Source organism: Phyllopteryx taeniolatus, chromosome 14 (assembly GCF_024500385.1).
Source record: "Phyllopteryx taeniolatus isolate TA_2022b chromosome 14, UOR_Ptae_1.2, whole genome shotgun sequence".
NCBI classification, from domain to species: Eukaryota; Metazoa; Chordata; class Actinopteri; order Syngnathiformes; family Syngnathidae; genus Phyllopteryx; species Phyllopteryx taeniolatus.
Genome location: NC_084515.1, coordinates 14,159,817 through 14,182,990, shown reverse-complemented (window position 1 = coordinate 14,182,990; position 23,174 = coordinate 14,159,817). Strand labels below are relative to the sequence as shown.

The window sequence follows — 23,174 nt, the reverse complement described above, 5'->3', positions numbered from 1 at the left end:
AAAGCAATACAGTTATACTTCACAATTGTATTAATCATTGGTTCATTTAATTTTTATCATATTGGATTACCTCATCTATATTGTTTTCACTTTAGTTGGCTTGATATGTTTTTCCGTACTGTATGTATGCATTCAATACTGTTTCCGTACGTTAACATGCTATTGAATTTGCACTAAGTCACCAAATGTAAAAAATGACAACGTGATTAGACCTTAACCTAATTAGCAGCTTCCCGTCCAATCTTGATCCCTGTCTTCAAAAGACTCCTTCCCCGACCGAAAGACTGGACGGCCACTCCCTTCAAGCAGACTATGTGGTTAATATTCACCCATGCGCGCGTGGCGCCACCCACTGGCGTTTTGAGGAACTGCAAGCAGAACTTGTGGACGTGCCTTTGTTTGTTAACAGAAGACAAAATGTCCGTTTTTATACGTGGAAAAGTGTAGAAACATTCCAAATGCATGCCTTGGTGTCTGTGTCGCCATTCTCACTTTGACAGGTCCATCTGCCACGACCAAAGTTTAAACAATGATTCTATGCGTGAGAGCACAAAGTTGGGAGTGTTTGAGATGATTATTTTAAAACCTATTTACTCAAATTTGCGGACAAGATTCAGGCTGGTGGGCGTGGTCTTCTCCAAGTCGGCACTCCCTCTTCCTACGCCCCGCCCCTGGGGTATTTAACTCGAAACTCAACGAGCAGCTGCTGGGATCCCTGACGGATCCCGCACGCCTCTGAGGGCCAGCTCTCAACCGGCAAGGAACTTATGAGCGCATCCCGAATGGGACAACAACTTTCCTTTCCTATTTCTTTTTTTTTGTTTTCGTGCATCTGGGTTTTCTTCAACCAAACCTCCCTCGTGTCCGCCTGAGATCCGGAGCAAGACCCCCCCAAAGACCAGCTGATCAGCGTTCGTGAGTCGACCCTGCAATCTTTACTATGATGTACAACATCGGTGCGTAATAATTGTGGGGAAATTACTAGCTTCATACGAAATCCCAACTTTGCCTTCTCTCGCACTGACTCGCACGCTCATTTAGTTTGTCCTAATTTCCATTTTCGTACGCCTTATTTTCTTTTTTTCCCCATTACTCTTAGTGTTATTTTCTTGTGGTTGTTTGTAGTTGTGTGTTTCATTAAATATACCATAAAATTCCACGCGTGGTCGTATTTTGTGCGTGTTCTGAATTTGAGTAAACCTCTGTGACCTAGGACTGAAAACGTGTAGCAACCTACAAATCATGAGACTGAACGGTTAAAAAGGTTTGTCGTCATTTCGCTTAAAGGTAAACTTGAAACATGTGACGTGGTGCCCTTTGAGACATTAGTTTGATTTTAACAATCAAGTCGAATTTTACGATAAAACGGAAGTAACGCAAACGTAATAATCGCTACAAAAGTAAATCATTACATATCTACAACATTGAAACATTAGATATGAGTGTTGCATGGGGCTGCAGTCCTACACCCTGTGAGGGAAGGACAGGACAAGATAGGACAGGACAAGGACAGGAGAAGAAGCATGCAGGACAAGGGTCGTGAACCCGGCTGTACAACTGAAGTGTGGTGGGATTGACTATGTAAATGATAAAAGTCTATCGGACGAGAGTGTGAGTGAGGGGATACCCAAGCAATTCACATTTGTCGCAATAAGTGAGTGGCCCCACACCCAGTGAAAGAGTCCCAGGGGTGTGTGCCTGCGGAAACAGGCAAGTGAATTGACATCGTTTCGCATGCACAAAGACTGACAGAAGTGTCCCGTGATTTACAAATATTTGAAAATTATTTTGAGAATAAACATTTTTTAAATCCCCTGGAATACATATACGCAAGTAAATGTATAGGATATTAAAATACATTTATTTAATAGCACAATCAACAACAACCAATCACGTACGACAAGTTTGCACATATTTATTGAGCATTCAAATGTACATAACATGGATGTGAATGTCGGACGTCACCTTCTTACAACACATCGTCACAGGAAGCTGGTAGACCAAATATCCTTTGTTTTAAATATATTTGATATATATTTTTTCTCATGTGCTCGTCATTACAGACACGTGCTTACATTATACTCGCACGCGCTCACTGACTTGAGCATACAAAATGCAGTCCTAATACTGCAGGTCTTGGTCAAGAGGTAAAAAACAAAAAAAAGAAAAAAAAATTGAAATAAAATACACAATAATACTGTATATATGATTGAACACCATGTCGATTCATAGCAGGCGTCATAGAAGAGCAGCTGAGCGACAACTGTACATTCAAAAATGCATCGGCAATCAACAAAACTCACAGTTAGTAAAAAATAAAGAAAATATGCATTACACACATTTACTCCTTGAAAGAAATTCCCAATTGCTTTCTCACCAACACCAGTACCATTTGTAAAGAAGCGCGTTACCTTAGCTTAGCGTGGCTGTATGCGCTAATTCACACTAATTATCCAAATAGCTTTCGAAGTGCACGGAAAAGTTTTAAGCATGGTGGTAATTTTTTTTTCTGTGGAAATTCTGCTTGGCTAAGCTAACAAGCCGTAGCGCTAGCTCTTCACTTGGCGCCTAGTAAACAAACAACAACAAAAAAAAAAACCCGCAATGTCTAACTTTGGCCTTTTGCACCCACTTCTTTGACACAAACACACATGAAAAAAAGCCCGCATGCGGTTAGCCAAAGCCGGAGATATGAAGCTCAATGTTACGCAGTGTGAAGCTAAATGCTAACAAAAGTGCTCCGATGCCTCAAAAAGTTCACAGTTTGTTTTAGGGAAAGAAAAGCAAATGTTCACAGAAGGCACAATAACAAAATCACAATGTTTACGTTTTTTTGTTTTTGTTTTGTTTTGTTGAGCATCTTTGAAAAATAAAGTCGCTAACGCAAAATATCTAAACACAAGTATCCCCTTCTGCATTTTTAGTTATTTAGCTTTAAAAACTCAAAACAAAAACATTTTAAATATAAAAGCTAATGCTTGTAAAATAAGGGGATGTGTCCTCCTTTGGCTCATTTCTATTTAAAAAACAAAAAACAAACAATCATCCAAAATTATAAAATTTACAAATAACCGAGCGACCATAGTGACACACTATCCTAATTACTGTTTGTGAAAATTTAAATAGCCAAGTTTCAGAAATTTTTTTAAATTGAATTTTTACATTTTCACAGTGACGTTGACATTCATAAATATTTCCTGGAACACGATGTTGGCAAACTACTTTATATTTGACATCACAAATTAATGATGGTGCCATTTTGATTCTGAATTCAGAATGTGTCATTCACACCATAATGATAAGGGCAAGCTTTTTGTGCCAAAATTAAGGCCAATAAAAATATTTCAAAAAGTATATTTTTTTAAAAAGAAATATGAGGGACAAATAAGTGTGCTCAGTACAATCATTTCTTAGTATATTTGACAATTTAATTAACAGATAAATGATTTCACATTTTACTAATTTTTACAATGGAATAAAACCCACGTTTCAACGGTTTTTGTTTTCTATTTTTGAATTCATTAAAAAAATGCTTTCCATTTATTTAATAATCCATTCACACCATAGTGTGAAGGTATACATTTTAAATAAATAAAATCAACTTTTTGACAGTTCTTCAACGTTAAGGAATGCGTAAATCACATTTGTTGCTTTAACGGAGTCATACATCCCCATTTAAAAAAAAAATAAAATAAAATAAACACAAATAAAACACATGACTGTCCCCTTGTGTTGGGCATAGGTACAGGACACACACGAACAGTAACAGCTTTGAGACATGGTCGTTTCCCTCTGAGCTGCATTTAGGCTCAGTGACAGCTGGTGATAGCGCACATAAGAAGCAGCAGTTTTTTCACACACAAAAAAATAATGAAAATAATTAGCAGAAAAATGTGGTGCAATTTGGACATTCGAGGAAACCACAGAAAATGTCACGTGTGACATCACGTGACGTCAGCTCATCTAAACATCCGCGTACTAACTCCAGCAATACCACTACGGAATCAAAACTCCACTCCATTATACCCCATTTGTCAGGTGTCTTTAAACAGTAAGTAGTTTTACTTTATTTTAGTTTTATTATACCATATTTTACTGTATAGTGGTAAATGTGTTGTCCATCTTTACAATTGTACAACAGTTGGTTTTATGATGGTGACAGTTTGACAGATAAATTCATTCGACAATATTCCTATCCGGAAAAAGAAGTTTTGAAATTACAACCACAGGTGTCCCACTTTTGTCATTATTATAAATGTAATAAAAATGATCTAAAATTAAAATAACTTTCTGGGGTGAAATTTTAATAAACAAGGGTGAATAAAGATGACAATAAATTTGGACTAAATGATGATAATAAAATGAAATTTAAAATGAATAAATTTGTAAATAATATATATATATATATATATATATATATATATATATGTAAAATAAATGTATTATATTTATTTGTATAATTAAAAAATATGTAACATATTTGTAAATGTTATATGAACATTTAGTATGTGAGGTAAAAAAACCAAAAACATCAGCGTCATAGTAACATGCACAGACAGCACTTTACATTCAATGGAGGAAATGGCTTCTTGTCAATGTCCGTAGTAAATAGATGAAAACGAGTGAGGGACGAGGCACTTTTTGTGGACACACGACGGCGGACAGGACGTAAGTGGAGCTTGATATCCTTGTACGACGTGCGGAAAGCTGCAGATGACGTCAATAAAAAGTTATGGCACTGCTCTATTGCACTGTATATGTCGAAGAATTAATAGAAAAGTCATTCATTTTGGCACTAACTCCATATTGAGTTGAACATGGGATGAGGTCTACAGATTTGGGCTCCAGTTCCAGTTTTAGACAATACACTACAATACTTGCAAATGGAATAAATAACACAAATCTACTTGTTCACACTCAAAATATTCACAAACTCCACAAGTTGGTTTTTTTGTCTGTTTTTTTGTTATATTTTTTGACATACTCGGTACTTACGGCTGGTAGTAGAAAAGGGGAATGGAACGTTTCAACAACGGGCATTTTAGGGTTAAGGATTTATGGGTTGGTTTGGGGACGGGGTTATGGTAAGGGTTTGGGTTTAGGGATTGGCTTGGCGTACTACAAGTGTTAGAAGATTAGTGTTGGGTTGGGGTAAGGACTCGGTTGTATAGGGTTTGATTTTAGAGATAGGGTTAGGGGTTGAGGTTAGAATTGGGGTTTATGGGATGGGACGAGTGATTGGGTTGGAGTAAATTGGGTTTGGGGTGAGGGTTAGGGTTTATGGGCTAACTTCAGTGTTAGGGTAAAAATTGGGTCTTAGGGTCGGGTCGGGGCTGGGGTAAGGGTTAGGGTTATGGTTGGACTAAATGGAGTAAGGGTTAGGGTCACAAGCCATGCGAATGTTTTTTTCTTTTACCTTTGGACTTCTATGGCACTTTGTAGCACATTGACATTGACTGTACACAAAGTCAAATTTTACTGTGTATTCATCAGAATCAATTAAATGACTTTAAAATGTAAAAAAAACCAAACGAACAAAAAACAGTAAACATTTATAATGTCTCCTTTGATTGTTTTGAATTGAACGCGAAGTGCATCATTGAGAGAAACTGAAAATATAAAAGTACTCATGAGTCGGGGCCACTTTGGTCTCCTCCGCCTGGCGTGGATTCATTCGAGACGGCTTGCGGCGGCTGACGTCGAGGTCACGTGGTCACACGCTCAGGTGGGCAGGCTGATGTTGGCGCTCTCCGCCAGCGGGCTGGACATGCGGATCTGAGAGCTGCTCTTGCTCAGGATGGACAGCTGCGTCCCGCCGTTCACACCGCTGCTGGCCAGCGACGGGTGCCTCTGCTGCTTCAGGTCCACAGCAAAGTATCGGTTCACCGTCCAGCTGCGCCATTTCCTCTTGATCTCTGACTGCACCTTCAGGGAGAAACTTCACAACGTCATTTTTACATGTACTTTAGGTATCAAGTCATCTTTTAGCAATGTCATATGTCAATCCATCCATCCATCCATCCATCCATGAGCAGCGACTCATGCACAAGACAGCGCCGCACCCCCAAAACAGGCCAATTACCATAGAGAGTTTAAAAAGAGCGTGTGAACTGTGTTCTTGATCCTGTCACATACATGTTATTAAAAACACTTGGGAACATTTTTTAAAGCATCATATGTATGTCTCTTTTAAAGCAAGCAAGGCAGGTTGCAGAGCTTACCTCGCCATTGAGGAAACAGTAGAGGACCGCGACCACAAAGCCCTTCATGGGGGAAACACAAAAGGTTTAGGATCTTTTTTTTTTTTTTAAAACACATCGTCGACAAGGTATGACCGACTTTGACTGACGTCGTGACGCGTGTCGTCTTGAAGTTAACGGAGCGCTTACCTGGAAGGATCCCAGGCCCAGCTCGAAGACAAGCCGCTCCCTCTTGCTGACGTCCTCGGGGGAGAAGGCAAAGACGGTGTAGTGAATTCCAAACAGCGGGATGAGCAGGAGGGTGGAACGCGCCAGACGCCTGCGTGGCAAACACGCACGCACGCACACGCAGAGGATCAGTGCATTAGAAACATATCTCATTCCCACGAGTGTGTGCGTGTGTGTGTGCGTGTGTGTGTGTGTGTGTGCGCGTGTGTGTCTTCAAGTTGACGCTATTGGTGGACAACAATGACAAAACAAACAACACAGGACGTGTATGATGACGGACACACACACGGAAAGCGCTTCTATTGGGAATGTCGTCGGATTCCACACAAAAATGCAGGAATAGGTTAACAAATTACATATTATTGTTTTTTAAAATGTTTTATATTTTTTTTAAACAATGTAAAAACAAATGTCCAATCAGAATTTGTTATAGAATTGTGAATCCAAATTTGTGTTTGAAATAAAGGAATGTTATGAAAATAAATGTAATAAATACATAATTAAAATAAATCATGAATTCCTTGTAACATTACCGAATACATGCATTGTTAGAAAATTAATATTAATAATAATTAATAATACAAATAATAATAAATACAAACTAAGAAAATATAATTAAAATAAAAAAACAAGTTACAAGAATTTTTAAAATAATAATAAATAAAGGAATGTTATTAAAATAGAAAATCCCAGATTCTTTGTAAATAAATAACAAAAATAATGCCAATTATTTATTGTTTAAGAAAATGATTATGAACATCATTTGTGAATTAGTTTTTTTAAATGAATGAATGTTATGAAAATAAATACATATATGTAATAGAAAATCCCATTCATATTAATGTAGCTGTTAATAAATAAGCAACTGTATTGTAATAAAGAATATGTCCAGTTATTTATTTTTTTAAATAAATGAATCAAATTAGGCGGCACGGTGGGCGACTGGTTAGAGCGTCAGCCTCACAGTTCTGAGGTGCGGGGTTCAATCCCCGTCCCCGCCTGTGTGGAGTTTGCATGTTCTCCCCGTGCCTGCGTGGGTTTTCTCCGGGCACTCCGGTTTCCTCCCACATCCCAAAAACATGCATTAATTGGAGACTCTAAATTGCCCATAGGCATGACTGTGAGTGCGAATGGTTGTTAGTTTCTATGTGCCCTGCGATTGGCTGGCAACCAGTTCAGGGTGTACCCCGCCTCCTGCCCGATGACAGCTGGGATAGGCTCCAGCACGCCCGCGACCCTAGTGAGGAGAAGCGGCTCAGAAAATGGATGGATGGATGAATCAAATTATTCATGGTCCATATTTGTTGTATATTTATTGTGTACGCATGTTTGCTCAAGAACATGAAACTGGCAATCATTTCCATTATTATCAATCGATTTTGGAGCAATTGGTAAATAACTAATTGCACTTGGGACGGCCCTTTTTCACTGGCAAAATCGACACGCACCCCATGTCTTGGCGTGACGTCAGTGGCAGAAGCGGAGACCAAATTCACTGCACAGCCGGTGTGCAAAAAAGGAATGTACTGTATTATAAAGTGGTGGTATTAAGTCATATTTTATGTATATTGTTGCTGTTGGGCAGAATCAAAAACTTGATAAACGAAAACGCCTGTGTTACGTCTTCTTCCAAAACTGTTTTTCCAAAGGAGAGCGATGCAATTAATCCGACAAACAGCTCACAAAACTCACTAATACTGAACAAAAATGGTATAAATGAATTACTTAGGTGGCTGCTCTCTGCCAGACGGCATTGCAGTGATCAATGTAGTGCGTTACTACCCACCTCTGGTCAGTGTGTGTGTGTGTGTGTGAGATGTGGGGGGGGAGTTTGCAGTTTAAACTTTAAATGTCATTTAAATGCCAAGAATTCACAGGTTAAAGAAGCATGATGCCACGGCTAAGATGACCGCGCAGTGTGCGGAGGTATTTAATAAACTGTATGAGCCCCTTGGGTTACACGTATCATGAAAACACACACTCAGACACACACGCGCACACACTTACAGTGTGATGGTGGACAACTCTGACATCCTGCACGAATGCTGAACAGCCTGTGAGGGCTCACTGAAGCATTTCTGAGCACAGCTGCTACACGGCACAAAGACAACACAACAGCACAAAAAAGACAACGTCTTTAGGGACACACACACGTGATCAGACACACTTGCGCGCGCACACACACACACACACACTCGGTGGATTTATCCACAAAAAGTTCAGGTGAAGAGCCTAAAAAGGTAAAAATGAAAATACATTGATGTACTGCACGGTATGCGTGTGTTTTTTGTATGCTTCTTATTGTTTTTGTTTTTAAAAAGTATTTTTGAATTATATTTTATAAGTCCAGTTTTAACACACTGAAAAGATCATAAAAATATGAATTAAACAGGATATACAGGTATTATGTGTTTCCCTCCCACAATGTAAAACAATTTGCAGGTGTCTGTGACATGCTTTTGTCAAAAATATTTTTTTTTTTACAGTACACAGTTAAAAAAAAAAACATACATACAACCTGTACAACTCAACTGAAATCAACAATGAGATAATGTGGTTGCACAAGTGTGCACACCCTTTCATAACTGTTTAACATTCAAACATTCCAACAAAAAAAAAACTGAAAAAATAAACAAACGGCAAGCATTGCATTTTCACTGTTGGAGGAAGCACTTCATCGCTAAGCCGCCGAATTACACTTGTCAAATAGTATAGCCGATCTGTGTGTGTGGCGCATGCAGCAGAAACATATGCACATGCAATTTATCACCCCGTCCACCACGTCAACACCTTTGCTGAACATTGGGATGGCCTAGTACCGATACCGGGTATTGTTATCGGGCTGGTACCAGCCACCGATAATTAAAGCAGAAAAATCTGACATTAAGTCCTCCTCACCACTAGCTGGCACCAAACTGCAACAGTGAGACACATCGGTGAATCAACGTGTGTCAGAATGAAAAGAAAAGTCTTTGTTCATGATCATCTTGTCATTGTTTCAAATGAAATTTTATGTGTCAAAAAGTACGAGTGGTATTCACCGGTTTGAAGAAAAAGTGGTATAGACCATCTGAGTGCACGGCAACTATTACAAGCTAATCTGTGCATCTGACAACACTGCAGCTCTGCTTACACTGAGAAGATCAACGATTAACATAAGCCCTTTTCCATAATATCATTAGCCTAATAGAATAATTCGTCATTTAAAGTCATTTTAAACTATCTGTTACAGTATCAATTCAAAATACCAAAGTGCTGTGGTAATTTTTGTTTCCTTTCTTTCTAAAAAACGTTCAAATATAACGTAGGCAACCCCGCTACTAGGCGAACAATATACCCCCTTTAATAGTCATAATTGGACCGGACGAGGTATTTTTTTACTTACAGGTAAATGCTGGATTCGTTGCCGCCGATGTCTGGGGACTGCAGCTTCTGCACCAGGATGATGATGATGCCCACAAAGAGAACAAAATTGATCTAAAAAAATAAAAAATAAAAAATAGCAACCACATCTTGTTAAACAGGAGGGGTGGGGCAAACAAAACACGAGCAGCTTGTTTCATACCATGATGGAGGCCACGACAGGCCCTTTGATCACCCACCAGAGAGCAGTGTGCTCATTTGTGTCCCAGCATCTAGAGGAAGAGGAGGAGGAAGCGGTCGACTGTTTTACATGCAGATTACAAAAGCAAACCCCAGTTATTGTGTCCGTAAGCGTGTGTCGTTCGCATACATACGATGATGACTGGGCCCTTTTTATGCTAAACAATCCTTTAATGGCTGATACTACGATGGATAAAGCGCTTGTGCTTACCCAGTGTCGTGAAAATGGAGCCTCAGGACGGCCCAGACGGTCACACAGATGGTGGGGGTTCCTATTTAAAATTCAAGAAAATATAGTGAAATATAATACTTATATGTTGGGCTTGTATTTTTAAAATTCTATTAATATTTTAATTATTTGAAAAATCTAGATCCTCTAATCATTATTTCTGATTCCAATACATACAGTGGGTGGTGTAGTGGCTCTACCTAGTGGTAGAAGGTAGGAAATGCAGTGCAATTCAAAAAAAATGTGTCAAAATTGAAGGAAATGTTGAGATTACATCCACTGTTATAAATAGATAAAATATTAATTAAAATAAAACTTGTGTGGTCTGTACCCAAAATCATGTCATAAATGCACAGTATTCTGATATTTACTTTTTAATATGAAAAATATAATTAAATTTCATGTAATAACGAATATACAATTTCATATAATAAATTAACATGAAAAAATATATAAAGACAAACAAATGTTTTTTGTTTGTTTTTTAGATAAAAATATATATGTACCTAATAAATATAATTACTGTAAGTACAGTATTAAAAATACTATAAAATAAACAGTATACGAAACATAAATGACATACCATGAATAAAATTAGTATACTATAATTAATAATGAATAAAAAAAATAATAGGATATGATTAATACTGAATATATTTGTTACTTTTCAATAATCGTGACACAAAATTATAAAATAATTACAAAACATGTACCTAATAAAATAAAGCTACAGTATAAAAATAGTATATAAAATAAACAAAGCATTTAAAATATAAATAACAACTAATAAATAAAAACAGAATATAATTAATAATTAATATAAATAATACAAATATATTTATCCATAAAAATCAATATATTTTTGTTTTTCAGATCAGAAAATCTATTAGAATTTACAAAATACCTACCAAATAAAATAAAATGTAATAATCAAATACTAATGTATTCAAATGACACATTTATAAATTACACGTAAATATATGGAATACAGTCCTTAATTAGTAAAAATAGGTACTGTATACAAACATGTTGCTTTTGTACAGAGCGCTCATGTACTGTTCTGAACACAGATGATACAAAATGAACATGATCCAAAATAGAAATGTGATCTGTGTTCGCAGAAAGATTTCCTGATTTGATTTCAATTCCAAGAATGATGCTAAATGACGTACCCCAACCGATGATGGTGTACCAGTAGAAATATCGCCTCTCGGGAAAGAACGTCTCCACCAGCAGGGTGAAGAGGTAGAGGCCTTCGATGAAGAGCCAGAAGTAGTTGGACATGACGCAGTAATGGAAGAAAACCATCACCGCTTTGCATGCCACCTGCATGAACACACAAAATCAATCGTGACCAAGTCAAGCCATCTGTATTGGTTGTGGGATGCTAGAAACATTAAACATAACAACAACAACAAAAAACACATCTTGAGTATAATCTCAAATGCTGCTATCAGTAATCTAAAATAATGTACAGTATAAACATATAGATCGCTCACTGTAAAATTTCTTAAGTGGCAGCTTGTACCTGAAAGTGCTTGCTTAATGGCAAGCCGTCTTTAAAGTGGCAGTAAATGTCCAAGTGAAAAAAATGTGCTTATTCTAAGTGTAGAGTGAACTGTCGCATATTTGTGGTCCGGCATTCATAAATGCGCATATTTGCAAATTCATTTTGCCTGTAAATAGACGTGTAGAATAAAAAGTAAAATTGAAACATTAAAAGCTGTTTTAAAAAAGATTGAAAAGTTTTGGTGAGGGGTTTTCAACAGTCAGTTGTGCAGTCACAAATGTGTTTAGGGATTGCGTTGCAGAGGGAGGAGGCCGCTATGGCCGCTATGGAGAAGCCTCCGTCTCTTTTGTAAATGCCAAAAGGAGAGTTAAAAAACTTGTACCATTTGTGTTAAGTACTTGTGCACATATTTGTTTGCCCATGTGTGATGTCATGTCAATCGGTGCTGAAGTGTTATTTAAGATGGTATGCTCGCTAACACTCTTGATGAGCCTCGTGTGAAGGTGGTTAGTTTGTGTTGAATTCTTTTTTATCCGAATACAGTTATGTAACATGGGTTCATGATCGTGTACATGCTAGATGAATGGTGTTGGTGCTTTATGATCTTCTCTTTTTCATTTAAACGGCTTTGCTTCCGTCATCTATACGGCATCTATATCTAAAACGGCTTTTTAGGTAGAGGTGTAAATTATTCGCATGTTTTTGTATTTGCGGCAGGGGTTGGTTCCTATCCTTTGCGAATATTTTGGGTTCATTGTTAACTTTACATTGAATCTTACTTAATAAGGCAACAAAGCATTTTTGTAAAAATAGTCGTGTAATGTTTTGAGTGGTGTGAATGAAATCTGTCCGCCATCCCCCGCCCCCGATGACCCGAGCGGGGTCAAGCGATTACACCGCAGAGGTAAGGATGTTCAACTCCGGTTGCCACGGTAACCATCCTGTCTATGCCAAAGTGAGGCTAACAGCGAGGTGGCCAATTAGCTGCATTCATCATGGCTGCTTAACGACAGCGGGCAATGTGTTGTCACTATACAAAGAACTTGTTTTGCATTTGGAATTAGAATTATTGTTTTTCTTTTTTTTTTTTAATTAGACAAGACTGACGAGAAATTGACGCTTCAAGGCCTTGAACAGGATCTTGTCGCTGTCCAATGAAAAACACGTACGTTATATCAAAATGTTATGACTTTTTCTGCATAGTCACATTTTGTGTTGTTTTTCAATATACAAAAAAGAAAAAATAAATAATGATAAAATCAAAATATATCTATGATTTCTAAAAAAAAAAAAAATGGGGTTAAGGTTAGGCAATATGTACTCTTTAAATACACAACACAAAATCAATTAAATTTAAAATGTGATCCACGATATAAATAATTATATAATAAATAATGACTACGAGAACTATATAAACATACTTGAAAAGTTTTTGGTGGGATGATAAAAAGCAAAACAACCAAAATTGGGGCAAACGATTTTCATTTGACAGCGACAATAAGTAAATAAACATAATAAATAAAATAAAAAAAGAATGAATATTGAAAATAATTATATAACAGATGATGAATACAAACAAATACACCCAAATACCCAAAATATTGTTATCGCTATATAGACAATCAAAGAAGTCTTATAAAAAAAAAACTCCAAACTGTACCACTTGGAGATTCCACTGAACAATACCGGGTTAGTTACTATGATGAGTAACTACGGGTTAGTTACTGACCGTGTGCACAAAGCAATGGTCGCTGTCCTCCTGCGCGTACAGCACGCCGTCCTTGATGAAGACCGAGATGGCTCTCAGCATGAAGGACACGAACAGGTTCATGTGGATGAAGTTCCTGGTGCAGTGGAGTTTCCTGAGCGGGAGGAGGAAAATAACCCAATTTCACTGAATTGGTTATGAAAATTATTTATTTATCGAATACAACTACTGTATCACATTTGTCCATGTATACCAGCGACCTTTAATGGCAGGCAACAATTGAATGCTTCTTCACTAGATGGCAGAAGTTGCAAATTAACCCGTGTAACTTCCTGTTGCTATTAATAAAACAGACTAATTCGGCTTTGCGTTCAAATAAACACGCTCGGATTTGACTAAATTTGGCAGTAAATTGGGACGAGAACATCATTATTTCAGTATATGTACTTCTGGTGACATTTTTTGTTTAATGGTGTGCCTTGTAATTGTTTTCAACTGTAAAATACAGTGTGTATAAAAAGTCTACACACCCCTGTTGACATGCCAGGTTTTTGGGATATTAAAAAAATGAGGCCGAGATCAATTGTATTCCACCATTAATGTAACGTATGACCTGTAAAACTCAAGTGGAGAAAAAAGAAAATAAATATTTTCAAGACGGGAAGTAAAAACAAACAACTCAGATAATGTGGTTGCACAAGTGTGCACACCCGCTAAACAAATGGGGATCTGGCTGTCTTCAGAATTAACCCATCGCATTCAAGCTTATGTTAAATCAGTTAGCACATAACTGTCACCATTTAGAGTACCTTTGATTAACCCCAAGTAAAGTTCAGATGTTCTAGAAGGCTTTTCCTGTCATTTTGTTGTCACATGTTACAGCACAAGCCATTGTCCGCAGAGCGCTTCCACAGCGTGACAGGGATCTCATTTTTCCAAGGTATCAGTCAGAAGAAGGGTGCAAAAAGTTCCAATTACCATGGAACACAGTGAAGACTGTTATTATCAAGTGGAGAAAATATGGCACAACAGTGACACTACCAAGGACTGGATGTCCCTCCAAAATCGATGAAGAGAAGCAAATTGGTCATGGAGAGCTACAAGAAAGGAGCTGCAGGATTATCTGGCAATGAATGCATGCGGCAAAAATCGTCCGTCACCTTCCTATGTCTGCCTATGGGGTAAGGATGGCAAGACGAAATCCTTATATTACAAACCAAAACATCCAAACTTGGCTCCATTTCTTTCAAAAACACACGCAAGTGATATCGTGTTGTGGTTCGATGAAACCGAGGCTGAACTTATTGGCCATCATTCCACTGCTCGTCCCCGGAAGAAGGCGATATCTACGGTGAGGCATGGTGGGGGCAGCATCATGCTTTGGGGCTGGAACCGGGGCCTAAATCAAGGTGGAAGGAATTATGAACAGTTGCAGATAACAGTGTTGAGCCTTCAGACTTTGCTAGAAAGCCAAACAGAAATCATGAAAAGCAAACTCGAACATCGGAAGTTTATTTGGTGTTCATCAGAGGCACTTTAAATGCTTGTCCGGTTTGTGCTGAGTCCCATTTAACGTGAACTTGAATGTTCTTGGTTCATTCTGAACATAGCCACATCCCAATTAGAAGAGGCTCTGCGCACTTGTGCAATCTCAGTTTCACAATTTGTTTTTCCTTCCCCTTTCACACATTAATGGTGGAAAAACATTTTGAAATGACTTACCTCGGTCTCATTTCTACATCACACAACCCTGGCATTTGAACAGGGGTTGTGTAGACTTTGCATATCCACTTTATGTGCCTTGGCTCAATACAGTTTGGGAAACACCGGAACTAAACAGTGAGCCACATGTTGCTTGACAGCATCTAAAGACTTATTACCCTTCTCCTGCTTACCTGAATCTGCAGAGGATGACCATAGCGGTGGTGAGAGACACCAGGGACGTGCTGTAGCCAACCGTGTACAAAGCCTTCACTGAGGCGTAGTACATGTCCTGAAAGTGGACACGGAGTGCGTGAGATTAACTGGAGCGTCTGTGTGTGAGTGCGAGAACCTTACCGGTTTAGTGGCGTTGTCGTAGAAGAGGCACACGTCCAAGTAGTGAGGGTACGGTTCCGACCAGCCGTCCTCCGTGCAGTTTCGACTCACCCGCCCCATCTCTGTGTGGGGAAAAAAAATACAAAATCAGCATGAGAAGGAAACCCCGCTTGGGATTGGACGTTTCGGGAAGAGTTTTTGGCTCACCGTCGTCGGGGCCCATCAGGTCGTGGAAAAACTCCGGGCAGTTGACCACCACCACATCCCCCACGGCGGCCGCCTGCCAGCAGGTCAGGTTGTCCCACATCCAAGGGCACGCTGCGGGGGCGAATATGCGTGAGGGTCGTGAAGGCGACACAGATGCAATGAGGAAAGGCTCGCCTCCGATGGGAACGTGAATGGAGTGAGGTTCCCAAGGCTGGTAAAGTTAGCGCATCAATATGTTTGCAAATACAGTGGACCCCAGTGCTATAATTAACACCCGCGTTGGGAATAAAAAAAACATTTTAAACTCCAAAAATTCTTGAATAAGTCGGGGATACACTGGCAACAAGCATTTCTGGGAATGATTCCCCCCCACCCCCAAGGAAAATAAAATTATTTAAAAGAAAAAGAAAAACGGGGAATTTTTGTTTTCTTTTTTTAAACAAAAAAAATGAGAAAAAAAAATCTGCGACTAGGTGAGTCCACAGGTGCGAGGGTCCACTTTACTGCAATACGGAATTTTTACACCCTTTATTTACATAAATAGAGGAAAGTGTTAGGTGCTTAAAACTCAAGAGTGGTGGAAAGTGATTGGAGTGAGGTTCCCCAGACTGAAAGAGTTAGCATGTCAATACATTTACATTATTTATCTAATTATTGCGAAACAGTATACGTCTACTACAACACACATTTGTGGGTGTAGTGAATAAAATGAGGTTCCCCAGGCTTGCAAATTTAGCATCACTACAACAGCACACTAACTTTTGGAATATTTAGCTTCCGGTCTGACTGCCACTGTTAATATTTGTTGAAAGAATTTTGTTATAGTAGGCTTGTGCGTTGAAATTTGAAATTCAGCTTTAAGTTTCAGGCTACTTTTTGGGAGCAAAAAAGTGCTTTCTGTCGTAATTTCTGCTATTTCTGACATGTCTAAAATGACATGAAAATGGACTGAATAATTTCAAAATGTTTAAAACGTCATATTTTTTTCTAATCATGGATAAAGTACATTGAACATCTGCATGTGGGACATATGTCTCACTGCTCTGCCGCTGTAAAGTTAGTTTCAACTAATCAACTTGTCGCCACTCGATGCATATCACGACTATAAATAAAGTACACCCTTTGTTTTATTTGTCTTTCTTCCTTCCCGTCTTTCACCTCCAGCGCCTCCCAGCTCTTCCTCTCTCCAGATGTTCTCCATCGCTCATGCTCCAATGGTTTTATAGTGCTGCAGAGGCGTGTCCACGTGCACGTTTGCAAGTGTTTGAGAGAGATGACTTGCATGCATTTTCCTCGCGACAGTCTCATACTAGACAGACGCGTGCAAGTGTGTGTTTGTGGAGCTTTCGCTTCTCCCTAATGTGTTTTGCTTGTGTGTGGTGAGCCGGACAGGAAGCCAATTACTTTGAAAGGGCAAATCTGAGTCAAATGAGGCTCACGCAGTTGCTGCGTCATCGCTGGCTACGCTACGGTGTAGATGCAACGTCCACACTGCACACTTAGTGCATACGCAACCTAAACAACCAGCCTCTTATTTTTGCATATACAATGAAATCACAACATATTCCCGCAAACAATGGCTCGGAGTTTTTGTATACCTGACTGCTGCGTGTGTGGGTAGGGGGGGTGTTTGTTTATTTATGATTTTCGAAAATACAGCGGTGCCTTGAGATACGGGTTTAATTCGTTCCAGCCTCCCAGAAAAATTTGTTTTTGTTTTTTGATACGGAAAAATAGCCCTCTATGATATTTTACTTTTACAGGGTGATACAAATAATTCAACAGAATGTAAAGCATTAAACTGTTTGTGCCTCATGATCTTGATGATTGTGATCTTTATCCATCAGTGCTGCGCCTTCTGGTGTGCCGACCTTGGCCACTGGGAGGCCCCCTTGTATAGTACAGTCATGCAAACATACGAAGAAGAATAGACTTCTATAATATAGAATATCTGTTTCTTAAAGGGTTCTAAAACAGCAACTGTCGATGCTGTTAGCATGTAAAAGGAATTTTCCATTCACGCGGTCGTTGTTTGTTAGCATTAAGCTAAACAATATTACTGATGTATTTCAATTTATGTCAAGTGAAAGTGAAAAAAAAAGGAAAAGGACTATGATGGACATGGCTCCAAGCAGTTCGATGTTTCGGTGACTACAATTGCACAGACGGTAACGGTAACTCACCCGTGTCCAAGTCCTCGCTGGGGTCGTGGATGTCCATCCTCTCCATGCATTTCTCATGTTCTCGCCGGATGATGCAGTGCTCCGGCTCCGACGCCGCCTGAACGAAACACACCTATCGTGAAGCACGGTACTGGTCAACATATTCTCACACGGAGGAGGCATTGTGGGAAATTCTATGAAAAGTTTGGAGAAACTTCGGCTCCCCAAAACATGCATATTAGCTTTATTGAAGTCTACATTTTCCACAAAATATGAGTGTGAATGCTTGTCCATATATGCCTTGCGAATAACTGGCGACCAGTCCAAGGGTGTACCTCGCCTCTCGGCCAAAGTCAGCCGGGATGGCGCCAGCTCACCCGCCACCCAAAGGAGGACAAGAACTATAGGAAAATGAATGGATCCAATTTCAAAGTTGTAGAAATTTAAATATCCATCAAATGAATCATCATTGCAACCCCCCAAAAAAATCTTTTTCAACAAGTGACTAGGGAAAGATGGGGAACATTGTATTCATATTGAGATTTTTTTCGGTGCGCCTTTGTACACGGAGAACCTATTAAGGGACAGGAAGCGTTACTTGATTATGCTCTGGCCACACATCTACGTTGTCGACAAACACAGTGCGGCTCAGCCTCAGGCTGGCTGATGTCGTGGCGAGCGATACACTGTTGGCAGTATGTCACAAACTGCTATTGGGTGTTTTTACAGTATCATAATTCAGACTCTTCAAACAGACAAACTATTGATGTTGCACTTGACTAAAATGAAAATATTTAAGATGAAGATTAGAATATTTCTTTAAAATACATTATTTGGTTTGTTTGAAACACTTTCATTTATTAAACTAGTTACTGCTGGCAGTTTGTATCTGCATCATTTGCACAATGGTGGTTGTATCAACATACATTGCTTAATGACTCTCTGTACTTATGTGATGATGTTTTAAATGTATATTTTGTAATAGAGGCTTGTTTGCTGTAGTACTAGAGTGGCTTCAACTAGCAGAGACAAATTTCTTCTGCGTTTTCAACATACTTGGCCAAAAAAGATGTGTTGTTAGCGGCGGACCACTTTATGCAATTCCTTTGGAATCTTATACAGTTGAAATAACGAGCCAAAAGGTGCTACATTCAATTGTAAAACTGGACTCTAGCTGGTTAGAATATAAATTAAATATATGAAAATAATTGGCTTCGAACATCCAGCAAAAGGGCGTAATGTTCGCACCGGATTACATGCCAATGCGGCACCGTCATTAGTAGAAAACCACTGGATTTCACGTCTCATTTCAACGGAACATCAAATTGTAATCAGCGCAATTAGTTTGCTTTCCGCTGCAACCTGCCAAACACAACAGAAAGCAAAAAGAAAGGAAACGAGACTGAATTTAGATTCATGATGTGTCCTTTCACTTCTCCATAAGGCGCTCTCTCGCTCTTTCTCGCTCTGTCCGTCCGTCTCTGTCTCTCTCTCTGCAGGGAACAGTCAGTCTGCACGAAGTGATGGCCGCAGCATGTCTTTTTTGGCTGCCTCATCACCTTGTAATATGAATTGACCTCGGGCACCTCGCTGGCTTGGAGATGCTGTAAGTGACTTACTGTGAGCGCACCAGTGCCTGCCTCTTGTTTTGGTGTTTAATGATTGCGCTTATCGATGTGCCGTTTTCGTAATCAAACCGACACGGGCTTTGCTTTCGAGGGAGTCGATTCATTGTTGCTAGGCAGCAGCAGCAGCAGCCTCCCCAGCACACACACACATATATATATATATATACATACAAAAAATACTGAATGCAGATGACTGATATCTATTCTGGGTTTATGATTAAGACCATCATTTATTTCTAAGGAGCCCTGCAAGGAATACAGGTAATGTGCTGTCGAGTGGGTGTCATTCTTCGTAACACACACACATGCTTACAGTGAGAAAAGTGTGCGTGTTGGGTGTGTCATTCCATTTTTATGATAGAAAGAAAAATAATGGACAAGGAATAACTTCACACTTAGAGCAAAATCTTATGAGGGGAAAATTAAAATTAAAATTAAATTCATTTAATTTAGAAAAAAAATACTAAAATGTTTATAATTCAATAATTTAAATGTCATTAGGTTACTGATAAATTTACTTACAAATATGAGTTGTTCGATGTTTTATTGTTCTTGTCAGTATTTATTTTTTTTATCCGTCATCAATTTTGACATTTTGATTCAAGTAGTAATATATTCCAACAAGTAATAATTTATTGGATTCATATTTTAATGTCACTTATTAACTCTTTTAAATTGTGGGGGAGTGGGCGGGGGGGAAGCGCAGCATGACTCATTGAAAGTTTACCACAGATTTCATAGGTTTTTTTTTTTTTAGTATTGAGGAGACAAATGTAAGACAACAACATACAGTAAATGAGCATATATTTTCTTAAGAATCTCTCAAAACAAATGTCCAGTCCGATAGATTGCAGCAGCAGAGCGCCGGCCGCCTCCCCCAAGGCTCTTTTCAAGGGTCAGTTAATATCGGACCGGCACCCTGGCAGCCCCACACGGGGCGCGGATAATAAAAGCGCCATTTGACGCGGCAGCCCGCTGGCCCCTCGCCATTTGACACATGCTAAGTACATGACAACGGGAGGCCAAGGTCAGCCGGAGAGGGCGGTGGACGCCGCGTGGAAAGATGTCGGCCGGAGGAACACTTCACCTTTGTTTGTTGAGCGGGTTTAAGGCGGTTTGTGGTACAGGGTCACACTGTGAATTAATTACGTGCTGCTGGTAAACCACATCCATGTGTTACAATAATAAAAAAAAAAAAGATGACTAAATACATAGTAAATATAGACGTGAAATTCCACCACTATTCCATATATTTAAGGGACCATATTTGGTTCCTGCGTGACCCTCATACCTCATCACAAAGAAAATAATGATAATATGAAATGCCACAGTTTTCTGCGTAGAGCTAAAATGTATGCTGATATTTATTGAAGGAACTATATTTGGTTCCTTCAGCATAACCCCCGACACCTCACTATGGAGTCGTAGAACCATGTGAGTTCTCAAAAACAAATCAGGTAAACTGATGGGACTTTACCAGATTTTGTATAAAATAAATGAACAACGCTCCATATTTAGGGAACCATATTTAGTTATATAATCAATAGGGTTTGCCCAGCTCAGACGCACCCTCTAAATCCCTTTTCGCTATTTGTATTGACAGTAACAAATGACTTACCGAATCAGAATCAAATCGTTACTCCTTGTATTATTTCGAAATAATAATCCAACAAATAAAAAAAATCTAATTAGATTATTTGACAAACTAACTATTGAATCAAAAAGCGAGTATGCTGGCACGTTTTGGCAGCCGCTTTTCCCTCCTGAGTTTTTGTTTTTCATTTAAAATGGCTTACTTTAACCAGGATCCCTCGCCGTATCGTGACCAAAGCTAGGTTGGTTTTGCGCCTGTCGGTGCCGTAAATGCTCGCAACCTTGGTGGACCAGCTGCTGTCTTTCTAGCTAACCGGGTGGCTACCTAGCTTGCATCTTTCACGCTGTGTAGGATAGATTTTCTCCCGTTCATTCTGCGGCGGTCACCGTTGACCTCCTTGATGGCTCCTTTTCGGCTTCATCTGCGACACTGCCATGAATATCCGTGCTGCTCCTTGGGGTTAGCCTAATGGATGCCTCCTTTCGTGGATATCTTGGTGGAGGGTTATACCTACAACTGCGTACATGCGCAGGAACTATTCACAGTAAGTCCAAATGGTGTGGGCCATAAACAAAGGCTAATAATCCATATACCGTATATATATATATATATATATATATATATATATATATATATATATATATATAATAGAGAATAGAAACGTGGGATTTCTACTGAACAATTCAAGAAAACCATGAAACCTTTCCACCTTTTGGTTTGTACTATTAATGAACAAACTGTTCCATGTTTGACGAACCATATTTAGTTCCTGATTTTACCCAGAAAAATAACACTAATCATGAAAAACAAATGAGACAGCTTCATTTTTGTTCATTCCCTGATTGCACTCCCTCATAGTGAGGCATGCAGGCTCCGTCTTCAACACACACTTAAGTTACCAAATATGGTCCTCTGCTACCTGGGATGACCTCTTGTTTTAAGGCAACAAACAATGACACACATATACACACACGTGAATGGTGCACAGTTCACAGCGACAATACTCACCAGAGGCAGCAAGATGATCACCATCAGGACCAAGTCTCTCATTGTCTCCATTGAAGGGCTTCCGAGTATGCGTGCGTGCGTGCGCGGGTGTGTGTTGGCTACGATGCAGCGCCCCCTCTCACAGTACAGTTTTGCATCAAGGGCCCTGCAATAATAACACATCACATCACAGGATGTGAGAATCAACAGTCACTTATTTGAAAGGATTCCATGCATCCCAAAATGATGGTAAATGCATCTAAAATGACTGCTACCCATTCTGCTCTTTATTTAATTTAATTTAGCTTAATTTAACAGTTTCCAAACAGTGTATACTATTTTGTTATTTACACACATCCATACAGAAAAAAATAACATTGGATCCAGATATTGAAAGTGGAACAGAGTGAAATAAATAAATACTGTATATATAAAATCATTGATTTTTTTTTCCACATGGATTTTTAGGAATGTTATGTTCAACCTTAAACCATATTTGACATAAAATAAGTAAATTGTATGTAAATGCATATAAATGAAAAGAAGCCAGCCACCATTTCGAATGGTTGCATTTACCCCTAAGACATCCTAAATTAAACCCAAAGCACCTCGGAAGAAAACCATCACAACATTAAAACAACAACAACAAACAAAAAACAAATAAACTGAAATTTGGAAGGCTCAAACTGAGAAAAAAACAAATAAAGCAGCATCCCCACCCTGCATGACTTACTCATCCACACAGCTTTCTGAAACAGCAATGAATCATTGAAAGCACACACACGTCAGAACACACACACACACTTGTAGTACCAATATACACACATGCACACACTGTAATGGGGGAAGAGGCTCATCCGGACATTGCTGTCGCGTGGACCAGTCAAAATGTCCCCGTGGGGACGAGTGTCCCCACATTAGGGGTTGTGCCACACAAAGATAGAGAGACAGGAACACCATCAACATGCACACGCATACACACAGTCCAATATGGTCATATTAGTTAATCACAATATTTTTTTGTTGCCAAAATGTGAAAAGGGAGCTCATGCTGGTATGTTTAATGGGTAGACCAGCCAAA

The 23,174-nt window shown here is 39.0% G+C and overlaps 1 protein-coding gene across 5 annotated transcripts in view; it reads right to left on the bottom strand.

Moving 5' to 3' along the window:
* Positions 1-1,890: 1,890 nt before the first annotated feature.
* The window catches only part of adcyap1r1a (adenylate cyclase activating polypeptide 1a (pituitary) receptor type I), a 35,925-nt gene continuing 14,641 nt past the window's right edge, over positions 1,891-23,174 (bottom strand). For 2 of the 5 annotated variants that reach the window (XM_061798059.1, XM_061798060.1), the window contains exons 4-17: positions 22,115-22,259; positions 17,906-18,002; positions 15,723-15,833; positions 15,537-15,637; positions 15,374-15,471; positions 13,500-13,632; positions 11,433-11,586; positions 10,243-10,303; positions 9,994-10,063; positions 9,814-9,905; positions 8,436-8,519; positions 6,390-6,519; positions 6,222-6,263; positions 1,891-5,938 (exon numbers count right to left, since the gene is read on the bottom strand). In XM_061798059.1, coding sequence (XP_061654043.1) covers positions 5,714-5,938; positions 6,222-6,263; positions 6,390-6,519; positions 8,436-8,519; positions 9,814-9,905; positions 9,994-10,063; positions 10,243-10,303; positions 11,433-11,586; positions 13,500-13,632; positions 15,374-15,471; positions 15,537-15,637; positions 15,723-15,833; positions 17,906-18,002; positions 22,115-22,165 — 1,449 coding nt within the window. In that variant the 5' untranslated portion in view covers positions 22,166-22,259 and the 3' untranslated portion in view covers positions 1,891-5,713. The remainder of the gene's footprint in view (positions 5,939-6,221; positions 6,264-6,389; positions 6,520-8,435; positions 8,520-9,813; positions 9,906-9,993; positions 10,064-10,242; positions 10,304-11,432; positions 11,587-13,499; positions 13,633-15,373; positions 15,472-15,536; positions 15,638-15,722; positions 15,834-17,905; positions 18,003-22,114; positions 22,260-23,174) is intronic. The other 3 variants (XM_061798061.1, XM_061798062.1, XM_061798063.1) reach the window with 3 other exon arrangements.